Source organism: Panthera leo, chromosome F2 (assembly GCF_018350215.1).
Source record: "Panthera leo isolate Ple1 chromosome F2, P.leo_Ple1_pat1.1, whole genome shotgun sequence".
Lineage (NCBI taxonomy): Eukaryota > Metazoa > Chordata > Mammalia > Carnivora > Felidae > Panthera > Panthera leo.
In genome coordinates, this window is record NC_056695.1 from 45,457,727 (window position 1) to 45,479,056 (window position 21,330).

General features: G+C 36.4%; 1 protein-coding gene across 1 annotated transcript in view; it reads left to right on the top strand.

Annotated features, from left to right (window-relative positions):
- VPS13B (vacuolar protein sorting 13 homolog B) overlaps nt 1–21,330 on the top strand; it is a 795,867-nt gene that overhangs the window by 366,246 nt on the left and 408,291 nt on the right. Inside the window, 2 exon segments of the mRNA XM_042923372.1 lie at nt 13,562–13,689; nt 20,855–21,089. Of these exon segments, the coding sequence (XP_042779306.1) occupies nt 13,562–13,689; nt 20,855–21,089 (363 nt within the window).

Sequence of the window (21,330 nt, forward strand, 5' to 3'; positions counted from 1 at the left end):
TTAGTCTATTTACAATCAAAGTAATTATGCATGTATTGTCATTTTTGTTACTTTTTTATTGTTTTTGTAGTTCTTCTCTGTTCCTTCCCTTCCTCTCTTCTTTCATGATTAGTTGGATTTCTTTGGTGGTATACTTGGGTTCCTTTCGTTTATTGTTTGCATGTCTGTTACTGGTGTTTGATTTGTGATTACCATTAGGTTTGTATGTAAAGTCTTCTGCCTATAGCAATCCAGTTGATGATCACTTAAGTTTGAGCCCTGTCTTCATGTCTCTTGCATTTTAGGTATTTGGTGTCATACTTGATATTCTTTTATTTTTTGAGTTCCTTGACTAATTTTTACAGGTGTATTAATTTTTACTGCTTTTTTGTTTCCTTCTACTCTTGCTTTTACCTATGGTCTTTCCTTTCTACGCAGAGCATCCCCTTTAACATGTCTTGTAGGACTGGTTTAGGGGTGAGGAATTCCTTATCTTTTCTTTGTCTGGGAAACTCTGTTTCTCCTTCTGTTCTTAACGATAGCCATGCTAAATAGAATTTTTCATTTCAGCACTTTGAATATATCATGCCATTCCCTTCTGGCCTGCATTTTCTCCTAAAAAATCAGCTGATAGCCTTATGGGATTTCCCTGGTACATAACTGTGTTTCTCTTGCTGCTTTTAAAATTCCCTATCACTACTTTTTACCATATGAAATACTATATGTCTTGGTGTGGTTCTCCTTGTGTTTATTTTGTTGGGGATTCACTGTGCATCCTTGATCTGGATTTCTGTTTCCTTCCCCATATTTGGGATATTTTTAACTAGTATTTTTTCAAATACATTTCTGCCCTTTTTTCTCTCTCTTCGCCTTCTGGGTTCCTATACTGTGAATGTTATTACACTTGTTCTCCTTTTTGCTTTGGTCTCTTGCTGTGATTTTGTCCTGTTCTTTCATTTGGGACATAGTCTTTTGTTTCCTCATTTTGTCTAACTCTCTCTGTCTGTTCCTTTGTGTTACGAAAGTCAACTACATCTCTTACTCTTGAAGTAATGGCTTTATGAATAGGTCCTGTAGTGCCCTGCAGTGCAGCATTCCTTGTTCCCCAGAACCTCAGATTTCCAGTGTGTCTCTTATATGTGTTGTGTACATCCTGCTTTTGTGGCTGAGCCACTGTTTCCTTCAGTGCAGTTGTCTGCAGTGGCTTTTTCTGCCTATTGTGCGCAGTTATTTGGTCCATGTGGTAGGGCCGCATGGGCTTAAGTTGAGTCAATTCAGGGATTTGCCCATGATGCAGTAGCACCAAACTGCAGGGCTCTTTCCCTGTGTTGTCCCCTAAGAAGCTTTCATTGGTGGCCAGGGCCAGAAATCTGACCAGCTGTCTGCCATTAGCCCACTGCTAGGGCCACATTCTTACTGGTATGTGTGGTTATCTTTCCCAGTTTCTCAAGGAGTAGTTATTTTCAAGTGGAGCTGTCCCCAGTCAGGGCTGCTTGCACCTTGCTAGGCCTGTGGTCCCACTCTGGGGTGGGCTCTGTCCATGAGTGCATCAGAGGAGTGGATCTGCAAGGTCTGGAGGAGGGAGAGAATGGAGGGGTTAGCAAGTTAGGTGGTGAGTGTGGGCACCACTCTGGTTCCTCTAGGTGGCCATGTGTTTATGCTGGGGGTTGGGGGGTGGAGGAAGGGAATGGTGTCTGTCAGCTTCTTTGTTTGTGAATGACTCTCCTAGGAATCTCTGTTGCTCAGGAGTAGACTCTGAGATAAGTAAACTACTCTCCCTCCTATGTGACCCATGCTCTTTTAAGACTGCTGTTTCTGTGCTGTATCTCTGTGGACTTTGGTTGTGCTCTTTAAAGGTGGGGACTCAGCCTCCTCCTGCTCTTCAGGCTCTCCCAGAGCCTAGTGTGCTGATTTTTAAAGCTCCAGGTTTTAAGTCCCACTGGTTGTAAGAACATACAAAATTTGGCCTCTCTGGTTTTCAAAGCCAAATGTTAAAGGGATTTGTCATTCCTGTGTGTGAGGGTCATTTGTCATTCCTATGTGTGTGTCATTCTCCTGTGTGAGGGTCTGTTTTTCTCTCCTCTCTAAGCCTGCAGGGTACCTGCCTTCTGTGGCCCCACCCGAGGGTCCATTTAGCTCCTGACCATGTTACTGCCCATTTCTGTCCTCTTAGATTCAGCTTCTTCTTTACATGTAGTTGTATAGTTTTTACTGTCGGCTTTTGGGTTGTTTTCTGGGTTATTTACACTTATGTAAATGTTATATACTTGTACCCGTGGGTGGAGGTAAGCTTAGGGTCCTCCTACTCCGCCATCTTCCCAGACATCCAATGCAGTACATTTTTCATGATGAAGAAATGAAGGATTAATACTGCACCAGGCTGGATAGTACATATCTAAGAACTGATTGTTGATATTATTTTATTACTATTATATTACTTTAACCAGTAAATTTTGTGTCTCAAAAGTACCTTATTTATTGTTGCAAACAGTACCTTAGTTATTTGTTAGAAACAGGAAGTATAATAGATATCAGACTACTGTGTTAAATGTAGGTTTTTGAGTAGCTCTAGTGAGAATGAACACATCTGATGATTTCTAAACAATCGGTGGTACCATCATCTTGAATAAAAATATGATATGGTTAGTACATATTTGCTGGAACTAGAAGTTACCATGATACAGGATTGGAAAAACAGAAGAGTTGCTATAGCATAGTTAAAAGCATGGACTTTGGAGTCAGACTTCGTAGATTCACATCCTCATTTTGTGATTTACCACTTGGGTGACATGGAATAAGTTACTTAACCTCTGTGTGATCAGTTTTCTTATCCTAAAATGGTGAGAATAAGAGTCTAAATAATAGTGTGTTGTTCCTTATGGGGTGGCTATAAGGTTTAAACCAAGTAATATTTGTAAAGCTCTTACGGCAATATCTGGCATATAGCAGGCGTTACAGAGGTTTTTGATTAAATAAAATACATATCAAGATTGACAGAATTATAGGAAGTTTTCATATGCTACCTGTGAAATATACATAACTACAGGGAAAAAAAATGCCCTTTTTTAAAACTGTCTTCCTCATATCTTTTAGGAAATAAATACTCAATATGAGTGTATCCAAAATAATGTGATTTTATACCTCCAATAGCCAGATTATGATATTTAATGAGAAGTTTTAACTGCTTATGTTTTTCAAAGCTTTTTGAATCACATATAAATTTCAGGGCCTCCTTTAATATTTTTTATTAGGTCATTATATCAGTATATTTACAGTAACTGTATGGCTTTTTGATTAGTAATTACTTGAAATATTGCTTCACAGTCATGTGATAGTGTTCAAACTGTTTGGTACTGTTAGCATTTATTAGATGGGTTTATTTTGAAATTGAAATAATGGTGTTTATATGAAACTAATATTCTGTACTAGATTTTTGAAATTTGATCATAGAAATTTCTTTGGAAACCTTTTGTATTCATTGTTAAGAGTTTAAAATTTTGACTGCATCTAAAAATTTATTTCCATAGAATTTATTTTTTAAAGAAGTTTTAGGTGTACGGTGAAATTGAGGAGAAGGTACAGAGATTGCCCATGTATCCCCTTCCCCTCACATGCATAGATTCTCCCCCTGTTATCAACAACATCCTCTACCAAAGTGTTACATTGTTATAATTGATGAATTTCTATGATTATCACCCAAAGCCCATAGTTTACATTAGGGTTCATTCCTAGTATTGTATATTCTGTGCGTTTGGACAAATTTGTATTGACCTTTATCCACCATTATAGTAACCAATATAGTAGTTTTATTACTCTCTCCTCCTTATCTCCTAGTAACTACTGATCTTTTTTACTGTTTCCATAGTTTTGCCTTTTCCAGAATGTCATATAGTTTGAATTAGTATGTAGCTTTTTCAGATTGGCTTCTTTCACTTACCAATATGCATTTAAATTGCTTCTGTGTGTTTTCATGGCCACAGTTTATTGATTCACCTACTGAAGGACATCTTAGTCCTTCCAAATTTTGGCACTTAGGAATAAAGATCCTATAAATTTCTCTGTGCAGGTTTTGTGTGGTTGGTCTAGATTTAAGTCAGTTATTTAAATTGGCAGAATTTTACCATAGGCTTAGGTAACCATTTTGTTCTCATAACTACTAATGGACAAAAGAGAAGTGATGCAATCCAAGTCAATAGAAAGCAAATTAATGGTGTTTTATTAAGAAAATTATAATAGGAAACCCATTGTAAATCATTTAATTAATTCTTAAATGTATGGAATAAAGTGTTAAATACCCCTTCGCTCTTACACCTCATCAATTCCATTTTGCTCTCCTCAGAGGAAACCTCTGTCATGGATTTGCTTTTTTACTCTTCTATAACTTTTTCTGTGTATGGAGTAGACAAATCACACTCAAACTTACACATTGTTGTAAAAACATATTTGGATTATACTACACATATGTATTTTTCTCATTTCACAAGATATCAAAAATGTGCTTTCTATCATACCTGTAACTGTTACTCATTTTAAGTGAATGGATTATAATCTCCGTTGGAGGTATTCTGAAGTTAATTTAACCATTTATTTTATTTTTTTTTCAAAAAAAATTTTTTTAACATTTATTTATTTTTGAGACAGAGAGAGAGAGAGAGAGCATGAACAGGGGAGGGTTAGAGGAAGAGGGAGACATAGAATCTGAAACAGGCTCCAGGCTCTGAGCTGTCAGCACAGAGCCTGATGCAGGGCTCGAACCCACAGACCACGAGATCATGACCTGAGCTGAAGTTGGACACTTAACCGACTGAGCCACCCAGGCGCCCCAACCATGTATTTTTTGATGGACAGATAAATTGCTTATATTTTCCTTCTCCATTTCCGCTCCCTTCTCACCTCTTTTCTTTTTTAACTATTTCAAATAATACTGCTGACACTGACCATTCTTTATAAGTTGTTTGTATGCATGCACTCTCAAATGTTAAAGTATCTCTGTAGCATAAGTTTTTGGAAATGGGATTATTGTAGAAAAATACTGCGTGTTTAAATTTTGATAGCTACAAATTGTCATCTGTTGCAATTCTACTAAAAAGACCATACTTAATCATATTCCCAGTATATGAAAAATTCTCAAAAGAGCCTTCAACAACGACAGATTTTGTAACTATGCAAATTGATGCTTTAAAATGTTGCCAATGTGACCACGGAAGAGGATACCTGATTTTTGTCTTAAGTTTTATTTGTTTCTTGGCAAGGATGTTATTAAGTTTTTTGGCCATAGTATATTTTTCTCAATTATCTGTTGGTATTCTTTTCCATTTTGTATAGTTGTTGAGCTGTTTGTAACCTTGATATCTTCATTTGAACTGATGGAAATTGCAACTTGATAGGTCTAAAAAACTAAGGTGTTTTTCCCCCTGAGTTCTCCTCCTCCTGCAGCTCCATTCTTCCATCTGCTGAGACCTAAAGCCTTGGAGTCATCCGTTCTTCACTTTTCTCTCTTACTGTATGTGTAGTCCATCAGTATAGCCTGGAGGCTTTATCTTTTTCAGTGGATACAGAATTTCATCACTTCTTACTACCTCTATTGCAACCACCATCTTTCACATACTGTCTCCCTGTTTTAATACTTACAGCTGATTTTCTCCAGAGTAACCAGAGAAATTCTTTTAAAATATGTCCATCCAATAATTTTATGACTGTATTTAGACTCCATGATCATGTCCTAGCTTCTCCAAAGTAAAAGCCAACCTTCTTACCATGGCCTATATAAGCTCTGTATGACTGGTCCTTATTTATAGCTCTGACTCATTTCCTACTTCGCTCACTCTTTACTTTGTTTTGGCCATCATTTCTTCCATATTATTTCTTGAAAATCCTAAGTATACCTCTAACCCAGGACTTTTGCATTATTATTTACCTAGAATGCTCGGTTCCCAAATTTCTCTATGGATCTCTCCCAAACTCTTGTTTTAAATAAACATTCTTTGAATTTATAATATGCATATTGTGGTAGATTGTGGGTTTATAAATATGAGGGAAAAGGGTCTATGATCCATGCCCTTAAGATATTAATCTATGGGGCACTTGGGTGGCTCATTTGAGCATCCGGCTTTGGCTCAGGTCATGATCTCATGGTTTGTGAGTTCAAGCCCTGCATCAGGCTCCGTGCTGACAACTCAGAGCCTGGAGCCTGCTTCATATTCTGTGTCCCCCTCTCTCCCTACCCCTCTCCTGCTTGCTCTCTCTGTCTCTCTCTCTCTCTCAAAAATATTAAAAATTTTTAAAAAGATGTTATTAATCTAGTATAAATACAAGTGAGCCAAGTTGGGAAGATAAGGAAACTGAGTTGAAATATAGCAACTGTAGTTCACATAGTGGTAATATGGCAGCATTTACTTTGGAGAGCATTTTAGGACCATCAAACTTAATTTAATCAAAGTCTTAAAAACCAAGATATGACTTACTTATTTTATGTTTCTTAAGTACATAAAGTGGTACATACAAATTAATGTTTGTATTAATATATAATTGTATAAAAAATATATGGATATGTTTAGAAATAATATATGTTATCGATTATTAAATTAAGAGTAATTTCTGAAATTTTGCTTTAAAATTGTTGAAATTCTCTGATTTCTGTAATTTAGATGGACAAAAATTTTAATAACATACTATACAGAGTGGAATATCACCTTTTGTTTTCTTAATATAGAAATTTGCCTTTTATGTAAGCACATACTTTTTTGGTTACTTTCAAAATCAGTTTGTAAAGTTGGAGCAATAGGAGCCCATGCCCACACCTCTCAGATCTCCCAGCTGGACATTGGAAATAAATTTTCATGGTTTAGGGCCTCTCTCATTTGACCTCAGGAAATGACCTTTGACTGTTAGGCACCTGGATGAAGAACCCTGCGTTAAGCTTGTCAGAGTCCTGTAGCCTACAAAGACCCTCTGCTTGCACTAGGATCATTTGATTGAAGGAAGATGGTGGCACAGGAGGATGCTGGGCTCACCTCATCCTACTGATCACTTAGATTCCACCCACATTGGCCTAAATAACCCAGAAAACCACCAGAAGACTACCAGAATGGACTCTCCGGAGCCAAGCATAGACAAGGGCCCACAGAAGAGGGTAGGAAGGGCAGAGAGGTGGTGCGTGCTACATGGACTGGCGGGAAGAAGCTGGGGTGGTGGAGGAGCAGACCGCTGGGCAAGGCAGAGCCCCTGAAGTGTGGCTTGCAAAAGCAGAGGGGCCGGACTGCATGAGTTCTGACAGCCAGAAGTACTTAACATCTGGAATGTTAAAAGTCAACAGCTCTGCTCTCAGAGAGCAGGGAGGCTGGGAGGGAGAGTTGTTAAGTCTTGGAAGGACACAGCTCAGTGGGGGAACAAAGGCTTTGGTAAGCACCATTTCCCTCTCCCATCCCCCGGCTGAAATTCCAAAGGGAACCAATTCCCATCATCCAACTTGCTTGCACTGTGCAAATGCCCAACGCTGGGCAGCTGTGGATCCATCCCTCCAACGGTCCTGCCTCTCTCCCTGTGCTGCAGGGCACGTCCCGCAGAGGACCACCAACAGCAAAGCTAGCTAAGCCTGCCCCTCCTGCCCCTGAGCACCTTGCAGATCCACCCCAGCTAATACACCCTTGGCCAGATCCTATCAAAGGAGCACCACAAGCCTGGCAGTGTGCAAGCAGCCTGGACAAGGGCCACACCACTCCACAGTGAGTCCTGCCACTGGGAGAGGGAAAGATAAGGTACACACCAGTCTGACTGTGGCCCCAGCTGTGGGCTGGGGGCAGACATCGGGTCTGACTGCGGCCCCACCCACCAACCCAAGTTCCTTGGGACAGCACAGGGGAAGTGCCCTGCAGTTTGGGGCTACCAGAGGGCCTAGCCAAAATGACAAAATGGAAGAATTCTTCTCAAGTGAAACTCCAGGAAGTAGTAACAGCTAATGAATTGATCAAAACTGATTTAAGCAATATAATAGAACAAGAGTTTAGAATAATAGTCATAAAATTAATCGCTGGGCCTAAAAAAAGCATTGAGGACAGCAGAGAATCTATTGCTACAGAAATCAAGGGACTAAAAAATAGTCATGAGGAATTAAAAAATTCTATAAATGAGGTGCAAAATAAAATGGAGGGGGCCATAACACGGCTTGAAGAGGTGGAGGAGAGAATAGGTGAATTAGAAGATAAAATTATGGAAAAAGAGGAAGCTGAGAAAAAGAGAGATAAAAAAATCCAGGAGTATGAGGGGAAAATTAGAGAACTAAGTGATGCAATCAAACGGAACATCTGTATCATAGGAATTCCAGAGGAGGAAGAGAGAGAGAGAAAGGAGAAGGTGTACTTAAACAAAATAGCTGAGAACTTCCCTGATCTGGGGAAGGAAACAGGCATTGAAATCCAAGAGGACTCCAATGGACCGCAAACTCCCTTCAGACGGAACTTGAATCAATCTTCTGCAGGATATGTATAGTGAAACTGGCAAAATACAAGGATAAAGAGAGATTTCTGAAAGCAGCTAGGGATAAACGGGCATAACATACAAAGGTAGACACATAAGTGTAGTAGCAGACCTATCTACTGAAACTTGGCAGGCCAGAAAGGAATGGCAGGAAATCTTCAATGTGATGAACAGAAAAAAATATGCAGCCAAGAATCCTTTATCCAGCAAGTCTGTCATGCAGAATAGAAGGAAAGATAAAGGTCTTCCAAACAAAAACTGAAGGAATTCATCACCACTAAACCAAGCCTACAAGAGAGCCTAAGGGGAACTTTGTGAGTGAAATGTTGCAAGGACTACAAAGGACCAGAGACACCACTACAAGCATGAAACCTACAGATATCACAATGACTCTAAACCCATATCTTTCAGTAATAATACTGAATATAAATGGACTAAATACTCCAACCAAAAGACATAGGGTATCAGAATGGATAAAAAAACAAGAACCATCTATTTGCTGTCTACAAAAGACTCATTTTAGACCTGAGGACACCTTCAGATTGAAAGTGAGGGGATGGAGAACTATCTATCATGCTACTGGAAATGAAAAGAAAGCTGGAGTAGCCATACTTATATCAGACAAACTAGACTTTAAATTAAAGGCTGTAACAGGAGATGAAGAAGGGCATTATATAATAATCACAGGGTCTATCCATCAGGAAGAGCTAACAATTTTAAATGTCTATGTGCCGAATACGGGAGCCCCCAAATATATAAAACAATCACAAACATGAGCAACCTTTTTGATAAGAATGTGGTAATTGCAGGGGACTTTAATACCCCACTTACGGCAATGGATAGATCATCTAGACACAGGATCAATAAAGAAACAAGGGCCCTGAATGATACATTGGATCAGATGGACTTGACAGATATATTTAGAACCCTGCATCCCAAAGCAACAGAATATACTTTCTTTTTGAGTGCACATGGAACATTCTCCAAGATAGATAGATACACATATTGGGTCACAAAACAGCCCTTCATAAGTATAAAAGAATTGATCATACCGTGCACACTTTCAGACCACAATGCTATGAAACTTGATATCAACCACAAGAAAAAGTCTGGAAGACCTCCAAAAGCATGAAGGTTAAAAAACACTCTACTAAAGAATGAATGGTCAACCAGGCAATTAGAGAAGAAATTAAAAAAATATATGGAAACAAATGAAGATGAAAATACAACAATCCAAACGCTTTGGGATGCAGCGAAGGCAGTCCTGAGAGGAAAATACATTGCAATCAAGGCCTATCTCAAGAAACAAGAAAAATCGCTAACAGCACACCTAAAGGAACTAGAAGCAGAACAGCAATGACACCCCAAACCTAGCAGAAGAAGAGAAATAATAAAGATCGGAGCAGAAATAAACAATATAGAATCTAAAAAAACTGTAGAGCAGATCAGTGAAACCAAGAGTTGATTTTTTGAAAAAAATAAAATTGATAAACCTCTAGCCAGGCTTCTCAAAAAGAAAAGGGAGATGACCCAAATAGATAAAATCATGAATGAAAATGGAATTACTACAACCAATCCCTCAGAAATACAAGCAATTATCAGGGAATACTATAAAAAATTATATGCCAACAGACTGGACAACCTGGAAGAAATGGACAAATTTCTAAGCACCCACACACTTCCAAAATTCAAACAGGAAGAAATAGAAAATTTGAACAGACCCATAACCAGTGAAGAAATTGAATCAGTTATCAACAATCTCCCAACAAATAAGATTCCAGGACTAGGTGGCTTCCCTAGGGAATTGTACCAGACATTTATGGCAGAAATAATACCTATCCTTCTCAAGCTGTTCCAAAAAATAAAAAGGGAAGGAAAACTTCCAGACTCATTCTATGAAGCCAGTATTACTTTGACTCCCAAACCAGACAGAGACCCAGCAAAAAAAGAGAACTACAGGGCAATGTCCCTAATAAATATGGATGCAGAAATTCTCAACAAGATACTAGCAAATTGAATTCAACAGCATATAAAAAGAATTATTCACCATGGTCAAGTGGGATTCATTCCTGGGCTGCAGGGCTGGTTCAATATTTGCAAATCAATCAATGTGATACATCACATTAATAAAAGAAAAGAACGATATGATCCTGTCAATTGATGCAGAAAAAGCATTTGACAAAATTCATTACCCTTAATAAAAATCCTTGAGAAAGTTGGGATAGAAGGAACATACTTAAACATCATAAAAGCCATTTATGAAAAGCCCACAGCTAATAACATCCTCTGGGGAAAAACTGAGAGCTTTTCCCCTGAGATCAGGAACACCACTGTTGTTTAACATAGTGTTGGAAGTGCTAGCATCAGCAATCAGACAACAAAAGGAAATCAAAGGCATCAAAATTGGCAAAGATGAAGTCAGGCTTTCACTTTTTGCAGATGACATGATATTATACATGGAAAACCTGATAGACTCCATCAAAAGTCTTCTAGAACTGATACATGAATTGAGCAAAGTCACAGGGTACAAAATCAATGTCCAGAAATCAGTTGCATTCTTATACACTAATAGTGTAGCAACTCACTAATAGTGAAGCAACACAAAGACAAATAAAGAAACTGATCCCATTTACAATTGCACCAAGAATCATAAAATACCTAGGAATAAACCTAACCAAAGATGTAAAAGATCTGTATGCTGAAAACTATAGAAAGCTTATGAAGGAAATTGAAAAAAGATACAAAGAAATGGAAAAACATTCCATGCTCATGGATTGGAAAAATAAATATTGTTAAAATGTCAATACTACCCAAAGCTATCTACACATTCACTGCAATCCCAATCAAAATTCACCAGCATTCTTCTCAAAGCTAGAACTAGCAATCCAAAATTTGTATGGAACCACAAAGACCCCAAAAGCCAAAGTAATATTGAAGAAGAAGACCAAAGTGGGAGGCATCACAATCCCAGACTTTAGCCTCTACTACAAAGCTGTAATCATCAAGATGGCATGGTATTGGCACAAAAACAGACACATAGACCAATGGAATAGAATAGAGACTGCAGAAGTGGACCCACAAAAGTGTGGCCAACTAATCTTTGACAAAGCAGGATAGAATATCCAATGGAAAAAAAGACAGTCTCTTCAACAAATGGTGCTGGGAGAACTGCAGAAGGATGAAACTAGACCACTTTGTTACACCATTCACAAAAACAAACTCAAAATGGATGAAGGACCTGAATGTGAGACAGGAAACCATCATAACCCTAGAGGAGAAAGCAGGAAAAAACCTCTCTGACCTCAGCTGCAGCAATTTCTTACTTGACACAGCTCCAAAGGAAAGGGGAATTAAAAGCAAAAATGAACTATTGGGACCTCATGAAGATAAAAAGCTTCTGCACTGCAAAGGAAACAATTAACAAAACTAAAAGGCAACCGATGGAATGGGAAAGATATTTCCAAATGACATATCGGACCAAGGGCTAGTATCCAAAATCTATAAGGAACTCACCAAACTCCACACCCGAAAAACAAATAATCCAGTGAAGGAATGGGCAGAAGGCATGAATAGACACTTCTCTAAAGAAGACATCCAGATGGCCAACAGGCACATGAAAAGATGCTCAACGTCGCTCCTCATCAGGGAAATACAAATCAAAACCACACTGAGATATCATCTCACGCCAGTCAGAGTGGCTAACATGAACAAGTTAGGAGACTATAGATGCTGGCGAGGATATGGAGAAACGGGAACCCTCTTGCACTGTTGGTGGGAATGTAAACTGGTGCAGCCACTCTGGAAAACAATGTGGAGGTTCCTCAAAAAATTAAAAATACATCTATCTTATGACCCAGCAATAGCACTGCTAGGAATTTACCCAAGGGATACAGGAATACTGATTAATAGGGGCACTTGTACCCCAATGTTTATAGCAGCACTTTCAACAATAGCCAAATTATGGAAAGAGCCTAAATGTCCATCAACTGATGAATGGATAAAGAAGTTGTGGTTTATATATACAATGGAATACTACTTGGCAATGAGAAAGGATGGCAATGAGAAAGGATGACATATGGCCTTTTGTAGCAATGTGGATGGAATTGGAGAGTGTCATGCTAAGTGAGATAAGTCATACAGAGCAAGACAGATACCATATGTTTTCACTCTTATGTAGATCTTGAGAAACTTAACGGAAGACCATGGGGGTGGTGAAAGGGGGAAAAAGTTACAGAGAGGGAAGGAGGCAAACCATAAGAGACTTTTAAAAACAGAATAAACTGAGGGTTGATCGGGGGGTGGGAGGGAGGGGAAAATGGGTGATATGCATTGAGGAGGGCACCTGTTGGGATGAGCACTGGCTGTTGTATGGAAGCCAATTTGACAATAAATTTCATATTAAAAAAATAAAGTTGGAGTCTGGTTGGCTCCGTCACTTAAGTGTCTGACTCTTGATTTCAGCCAGGTTATGATCTTAAGGTTTGTGGGATCAAATGAAGAGCGGAGCCCACTTGGGATTCTCTCTCCCTCTTGCTCTGTCCCCCTCCCTTGATTGCTCACAGGTGCGTGCATATGGTCTCTCTCTCTCTGTCAAAATAAATAAACTTTAAAAAAAAGTTTAGAGAGTCTATGGATAAGATTTTGTCATCAGGAGAATTCACATATGGGAAGACCTGTTTCTTATCTATTTTGGATAAATAAAATGCTTTGTTGTTCCTTTTTTGTTTTCAAGTAAAGTTTTTATTGAGGTATCTTTATACTCAGAAATGGGTAAATTGTTAGGTTACAACTTAATTTTAGTAAAGTGTGTATATATCCATGTATTCATTAAATAGAATGTTAGATTATAACATTGTTCCACAGTGCCACCTCCCAGTCACCAACCCAACAGGAGTAACCAACACTCTCCTGACTTTTAACAGATAAGTTGTGCTTATGTTTGAATAGTTGCAAAAATCAGTAATTCTATAGTCTAAAATGATCTGATGTGTTATTTTGTAATCTCATTCAGAACTAATAAATAAATAATCTTGGAAGTAGTTTCTGTATATTTTTCTAAAACAGTAAAGTAAATGTGTGTTAATTAATTAACTGTTCTTATACTTAGAATCTCGACCATTGTCAGTTCCTGTGAAAGCCATGCTGAATATATCTGAAGGCTGTAGAAGTCCTGAAGAAAGAATGAAAGAATTTATTGGAGTAGTATGGAATGCAGTAAAGAGTCTCACACTGCAGGTAAAATAAAAGAACTGTCATGGTTTTAATTTCTATGATCCTTTTTAGCTTTTAGCACCTTTGATATTGGTAAAGAAGTAATCTCACTGGTAACACTTAATATCGTTAAAAAATAATCTCCCTTGTAACACTTGTGTATACCATCTCATTTGTATAACTTAGATGAAAACTGTTGGTGAGCTTTACATATTATTAGCAAATTATATGAAATACATCTTATATGCTATTCTTGATAAAGTTACAAATTATGCAAATTTTGAGATGTTTCTCAAATTACAAATTTCATTACTCATTTTCTTTATTTTGAACTTATTTAAAAGATTCTAAATGTTCAGTATACAAATCAGAAAACACTAGACAATAGGCCACTTTGGCCAGTGGTCCTGAGGGACCTAAGATAAAGTCAGCATGGCTTAGTGACTAATGCTGAGGGGACTTTGGGGGACTGAGAAGAAGGAGGCTGTCTAACTGGTGTTTCACATTCCAGTTTTGGCATTTGGGTGCATAATGATGCCATGAAATGGTAAAAGAAGCAGCTATGCAGAGTCAGGGGCAAATAGGGAGTTTATACATACATTTGAAACACCTGTGAGATCTCCGGGCTTCTGTCGGACTGTAGGATATTCATATCTGGAGCTTAAGGAAGAGATTTCACACTAGAGATATATTTTGGAAATCATCTATAGATGGATAAAACCAAGAGAATTGGTCATCCAAAAAAATATGTGAAGTTGAAAGAGCAGTGGGCCAAGGGGATGCCATTTCTAAAGCAGACAGTGGAAGAGAAAGTGTCCTTAAAGGAAATTGTAGTAGAGAGATCAGAAATGTAGGAGGAAAAGCCAGATAGTTCATGAAAGGAAAGGGTGTATAGAATTTCAAGGAGCCAGGCGTTAGCAGTATCAAATTCTGTATCTTAACTATGGACTCTACTTTGCTTATCTGTAATATGAAATGGTTAAATTAAATAATGTTTAAGGTTATTTCCAATTCTGACATTCTTGTGAAATTCTGGTTATTTTGCTTGTTTTATAATGATACATTGCCTTCATTAGCTTTATCACCAGCAATAAATTAAATCTTAGCTATCATTATGGATTAGTTATAAGTAGACATACTGATTTTCCTCACTTTTTTCTTTTAAAAAATTTTTGTGGTAAGATACACTTAACATAAAATTTGCCACGTTAACCATTTTTATGTCTGCGGTTTAGACTCATGTTCCTCATTTGACTAAGCTTATTGAGTGTAAATTAACATATAATTACAGGAGTTCTAACGATTATATTTTTGTATAGGTTATTTTGAATATGACCTAGGCACTTGCTTCATTTTTAGTCTCGGCACTGTATTATACATGCTGTATATTTAGACATTTCCAGATGTTAATGTGTTCTGGAAAAGTTTAAAGGTAAAACTTGATTCTGATTAAATGATTAAAATCTAGGCCCTAAAATTCTGAGTTTTTAAAATAGTAGTGTCCATTTTCCAAGATGTTTTATGAACCAAAATATAAACCAGAAAACTCTGAAGTTGTCATCAGATAAAATAGAACATCATAACTTGAAGCCATCAAAGGATTATCCTCTTAATGGAAGTTTGAGCAAGCAAATGTGTTCGGAATCAGGATTTCTGGAAAATTGATTTTGGAGCCAAAGTTGATATTTGCTAAGCCCATGTTCTTCTTTCTTGTAATAGACTTATACTGCATTAAGATGTAAACAATATTTTCTATAACCTATTTGTTTTTCAGTGGGAAAAGTAACTTCCACATTTCATCTTAATGGATTATGTTATAGTACTATATGTAGTCTTGAACCATTTTTTTTTAAATGGGAACTTAGTTTGGGGGCCTTTTTCACAAAAGATTAGCACAAACTCAGTTCTTTGCAATTTTTCTTTATCAGTTGATCAGTAAAGATCCTATCTATTATACTGCAAAAAGCTACATTTTCATTCCAGAGCACATAATTGGCAATGGCATGCAGTTGACAAAATAGAAATACTCTGGCCTGGAATTCACTAATAAAGGAGTACATTTTCTTGTTTTTTGCCAAACTCAGTCTTGTCTTTTACATTGAAGATCATGTTTCTGTTATATGGCATTTTCTAGATGTTTTTTATAGTTTCTGAAGCTTTCTAAGTGGCCTGTGTAATATAGCGGACTCTTTATTTTCCATACCACATTCCTTGATTTCGATGTGTCAAAGTGTCTCAAGTCCCATAAGGTAGTTAAGCTAGACCAATTGAATTCTCTTTCCAGGAAGTTACATACTGAATACGATCAGTGATGCAGTAATAATACTGCATGATACAGATGTTGTCCTCCTATCCAGCGCACTTGCTGGCCTATCTCCATGATCAGACAAGGGTAGGCATTTGAGGCTAGACAGACCAAATGCCAGCCACCTTACTTGTAAAAGTAATTATTTACATTTATGCTTAAAATTTTGCAAAGAATCTATCTTTCATTATAGGCATTGAGAAGGTGACAGCAATTGCACGTAGTTTGTTAGAAGGACAAAGTTTGTAATTCAAATGTAGGCATTTTTTCATATTGTCCCTTGGTAAATATGGGGAAATGTAGATTTGTATTACTCTGGAAAAGAAGACAACCAAGGTTCACTATTGAGGTTTCTAGCTTAATGCCTTATATTGGGAACATTAAGATTTCTACTATAAATGAAGGTACCCCAAATATTTTCGTAGTGTATTGAGAGTTAACAAATAGGAATATGGTGATTTGGGCAGTAGTTAATAATATATTTGTTATAGTGCAAATGGAATATTGCTTATATTGGTGACCTCTATATACATAAATAGTTATAAGCAACAGTGTTTTTAAAGAAAAAGACTGTGAACATCTCTTATGAATCCATGAGAGCTAATATATGGATCTGACATATAGGAGATAATTCAGTGTATGTTCATTGACTTTATTTAGCAAACCTTTTGGTGAGAGTTAATACATTGTATCTTTATATCAGAGCTGAGTCCCACCTCCCCACAATTACAGATGAGTAAACTGAAGTCACGGAGAGATTAATTTGTTAAAAGTTCCATGGTTAGAGTTGAACCCATTTGGCTGACATGTCAATTTTATTAATTACTAAGTTGTCTCTGTAGAATGAAATGATGAACAACAGGTATTAAGCAGTTATTTTAATTAACATCAGATACTGATACCAATAAAAATAATTGTGTTCACTTATTAATTATTTAGTGCCTAGTACATGCTAGACATGGTACTATGTACTGAGACTATAAACACAGTAGGCTGATTATCTGACATTACAGACCCTATGTTCTAGTGAAAATTCTGTAAGACTATTAGTAGTTTAAAACCCTCTTGTTTCAAGTTCTTGGGTGCTGTGTTTATGTCTTTTGTCTCTTTATTCCTGACTTGCAGTTCAGTTCGTGGTCGATATTAAAGAATGCATGAATTAAAGAAAAAGTGAATGAAAATATAACCTGAAATGTTTCTTCATGTATGTTTTTATTTGAAACTATTTTATGAATAATACAATTCATACAGAGAACATTTCATTCTTCAGAAATTTTGCAAAATATAATTATCACTGAAGTTTTAAATATTGGGGCACCTAGGTGGCTCAGTCGGTGAAGCATTGACTTCAGCTTCTGTCATGATCTCATGGTCTGGGAGTTCGAGCCCCGCATTCAGGCTCTGTGCTGACAGCTCAGAGCCTGAAGTTTGCTTCAGATTCTGTGTCTGCCCCTCCCCTGCTCACATCTGTCTCTCTCTCTCTCAAAACTAAATAAACATTTAAGAAATTAAAGTTTCAAAGGAAAGAATGCATGTTAGTGGGGAAGAGGAAATAGGAATGTTACTTAAAAGTATAGAAAATTGGGGTGCTTGGGTGGCTCAGTCAGTTAAGCGTCCGACTCTTGGTTTCAGCTCAGGTCATGATCTCTGTTTGTGAGTTCGAGCCCCTCATCAGGCTGCATGCTGACAGTGGGGATCCTGCTTGAGATTCTCTCTCCCCCTTTCTCTCTGCCTCTCCCCTGCTCACTCTCTTGTCTGTCTCTCAAAAATAAATAAACTTAAAAAAAATTTAACTGTATACAAAATATGGTATAACAATTTTAAGCATTTACTTTAAAAAATTTTTTTTAATGTTTTTATTTTTGAGAGAGAGAGACAGAGACAGAGACAGAGCACAAGCAAGGGAGGGGCAGAGAAAGAGGGAGACAGAATCTGAAGCAAGCTTCAGGCTCCAGCTGTCAGCACAGAGCCCCACACAGGGCCGAACTCGCTACCCACGAGATCGTGACCTGAGTCGAAGTCAGACATTTAACCAACTGAGCCACCCAGGAGTCACTTAAAGCATTTGCTTACAAAATGTTCTGTATAATAGACAGTGGGCTAATTAAAATGTTTAGATTAATGTATAAGTGAGACCTATCTCAGTCTCTCTTTTTTTTTTTTTTAAACTGAGTTGTGAGCACAGTTATAGAGTGTACAAATTAGAAAAATCTAAGTTTACCAAACCTTACATATGGGAGATGGGTTGGGGGTACACAAAAGCATATATCTTTTCAAATGGCATATAAACTTGGAACTTCCAAAAAATTCATGATAGTCATTTCATTGATTAAAATAGAAATACCACATAATTTCTGCTTATTGGTTTATTCTCAGTGTATCATACTTAAGATTTGTAGCCTTTGACCTAATAGGAATCAAAATAGAGGTGGTTCGACTTCAAGAATTTGTAATAATCCCTTCACTTTAACACATGAATGTGTTCAATATTGGCGAAAGAACACGTTGCTACCAAAACTGAAATAAGATCCTTGAAACAGAAAGGATGTTGCCATGGAAAAATGAAGTAACACTCAGTGCAGCTGTGATGCATTAATGAATAGGATATTTTTTTTAAAAGATCATTTGTGTTTGGTGTGGCTCAGAGGGTCCCAACCAGATGGTTTCCATGAACATGATCTGACCCCCGGTTTGAGGACTTCTTACTGGCAGATTACTTCATTTTCTTTCCCTTGGATTGTCAGATCCTTACATTAATGCAAAATTTACTGCTGCAGATTTATATTCCCTTACATAAATCACTCAACATTTTACATTAAAACCACAATTTTAGACGTACAGTTTAACAGTTATTTTAAAAGTGTAAAAAGATTTATGTGATAGTTGTAGTATATATTAGAGATGTAACATTATAATAAGTTTGAGGATTTTGGATTATGTATGTGTTTTGGTTCTTATCATTATAGAAATCTCCAGAACACATATCACATTTTAGAAAGTTTATTTTTTAGAGTTGTTATGTATCTCAGAATAATCTATTTTTGAATATTTATTGCTCACGTTGTTAAATTTGATGAAATAATTTATTTCTGAATTAGTGGAATTTTGGAATATATTGTTATTTGGAAGTTTCGGCACAACTTAAATTTATTTCACAAGATATATATGTTTATATTTGTATAGTGTGGCATATTAAACTAATTACCTCACATTGTTGAAAACATTTTTTAACATAGCATCAATACCTATATGAAGTGTTAAAAACTGACTCTTTTTAGTTTGACACTATAAGCATAAATAATTGAATAATGAGAATGGTATACTGAGAATATGTTCTCAGTATGCCATAATACTTTGTGCATTTGAACTTTAGCAATTAATTGTGTTAAATATTTAAAAATATAAATGTAATACAGCTGAAACAATGTATGTTTTAGGATAAAAAATGTTGTAATCTTCAATCAATGAGCTACTTAACATATAAACACTTAAATTAGGTTGCAAGATAAAATTCTAGATGAGGTCAGACTTCATGAACCTTATATTTATTTTTATAAAATTTTACTTATATTTTTCTTCACTGAATTCAGTTTGTTCCATGCACAGAAATGTTGAAGCAAAAATGAGTAAGTTTGCTTATTTATAAGCCTGGCAGATTATTTATCATATCAAGGAATTCCAGACCTGTTACGTATCATGCTGTCACTAAGGGCTATATTAACCTCAAGTGAACATATATTAATGTATTCTTAGTTGTCTTTTATAAAATATAGTCTCTTAATTTGCTAGAATATCCAAGTATTTATCAAACAAACAAATTTTAATTTTGTTACATCTTCAGATAATGCCTTTGTATGCCAAATATTTTGTAGAAAATTAACAGATGACATTTTGTATTTCCTTGAGAATAATTTAAGTATGCTAGGCTGTTTGAGCAGTTTGTGAACCAGGTAAAAAATATTACTTTCTAAGAACCAACTAAGACTAATAGACTTGAGCTTATATTGCTTTTGAATTAAGAACTCATGATGAATTTAATTTTTGATTTGAGATCGCTTAGTATTATTTCACCTCTCTAAGGTGCCAGGCAACCTAAGTAAACTACACTGGGGATAAGAAAGCATAAAAGTTTCACATGAAATCAAAATTTAAATAATAATTTGATGTATGATAAAAGCAGGGAATAATGCTCTCAGTTTTAAGTCTTCTGAATTTTCTTCATTACCATGTATCCATATATATAAAATGTGATACACACACACACTTGAATCTTGGGATACGTGTAAATAAAAAAAGAAAATACATGATACAGACTTGTTATATTTTAATATTTGTCTAGAGATATCATCTGAACATTGGAAACATCTTTCCTTATATTTTAGTTTGTAAAGTAAAAACAAAAGGCCAAATTCACATGGTAATAGCTGCGTGTGTGTGTGTGTGTGTGTGTGTGTGTGTGTGTGTGTGTGTGTGTTTTAAGTGAGTACAATACAATACTAGTTGGTTCTAAGGCCTTAGTTGGTGTTAATCTAATGAACTGCAAAAGAAGGAGGATTTTCTCACCTTTTTTTGCCAGCACATTTTCTGATTCAGTCGTGTTACTTGGAAATAACTGTGGAAAGGCAGATATGTTTTCATCTCATTTCACTGTGCCTTTTTGATCAAATTCATAGCAAGAAACAATGTCCTTTTAAGTGTTAATTGTGTTCTTCAGTAAAAGTAACTCATAAAGAGGTAAGTATGGCACATTTCTTCTTCTTCTTTTTTTTTTTTTTGGCTTGCCTGTTTATTCTGATAAAGATATTAAGTATTTGAGGGTATATTAACTTCCTTATTTAGTCTGTTCCCAATATTTTAATTTTGCTTTTTTTTTTCTTCCCCTAGCTTGAAGTACAGTCTTGTTGTGTATTCATTCCAAATGATAGCCTGCCTTCCCCAAGTACAATTGTATCTGGTGACATTCCTGGAACAGTAAGAAGTTGGTACCATGGACAAACCAGCATGCCTGGAATGCTTGTCCTCTGTATGCCTCAAATAAAGATTATTAGTGCTGGCCACAAGTATATGGAACCTCTGCAGGAGATTCCATTTGTCATTCCACGACCCATCCTTGAAGAAGGTACATTAAAAAATATTCTTCCTATGGTTATATTTGATAATATTTTTAGTTTTATTGTTTTTTAATATGCCAGTGCTTATGTAAATGAGTCTTCTCATTGAAAGATCCACATGAAAATAGATTCAGTAATCTGCAAAGTGGATTTAAAAAGAAGGGTGCACAAAGTAAATGAACTAAGTGGTGCTGTTTATTGACATCCACACATTTTAATAAAATTCATGTATGTATAAATAGACTACAA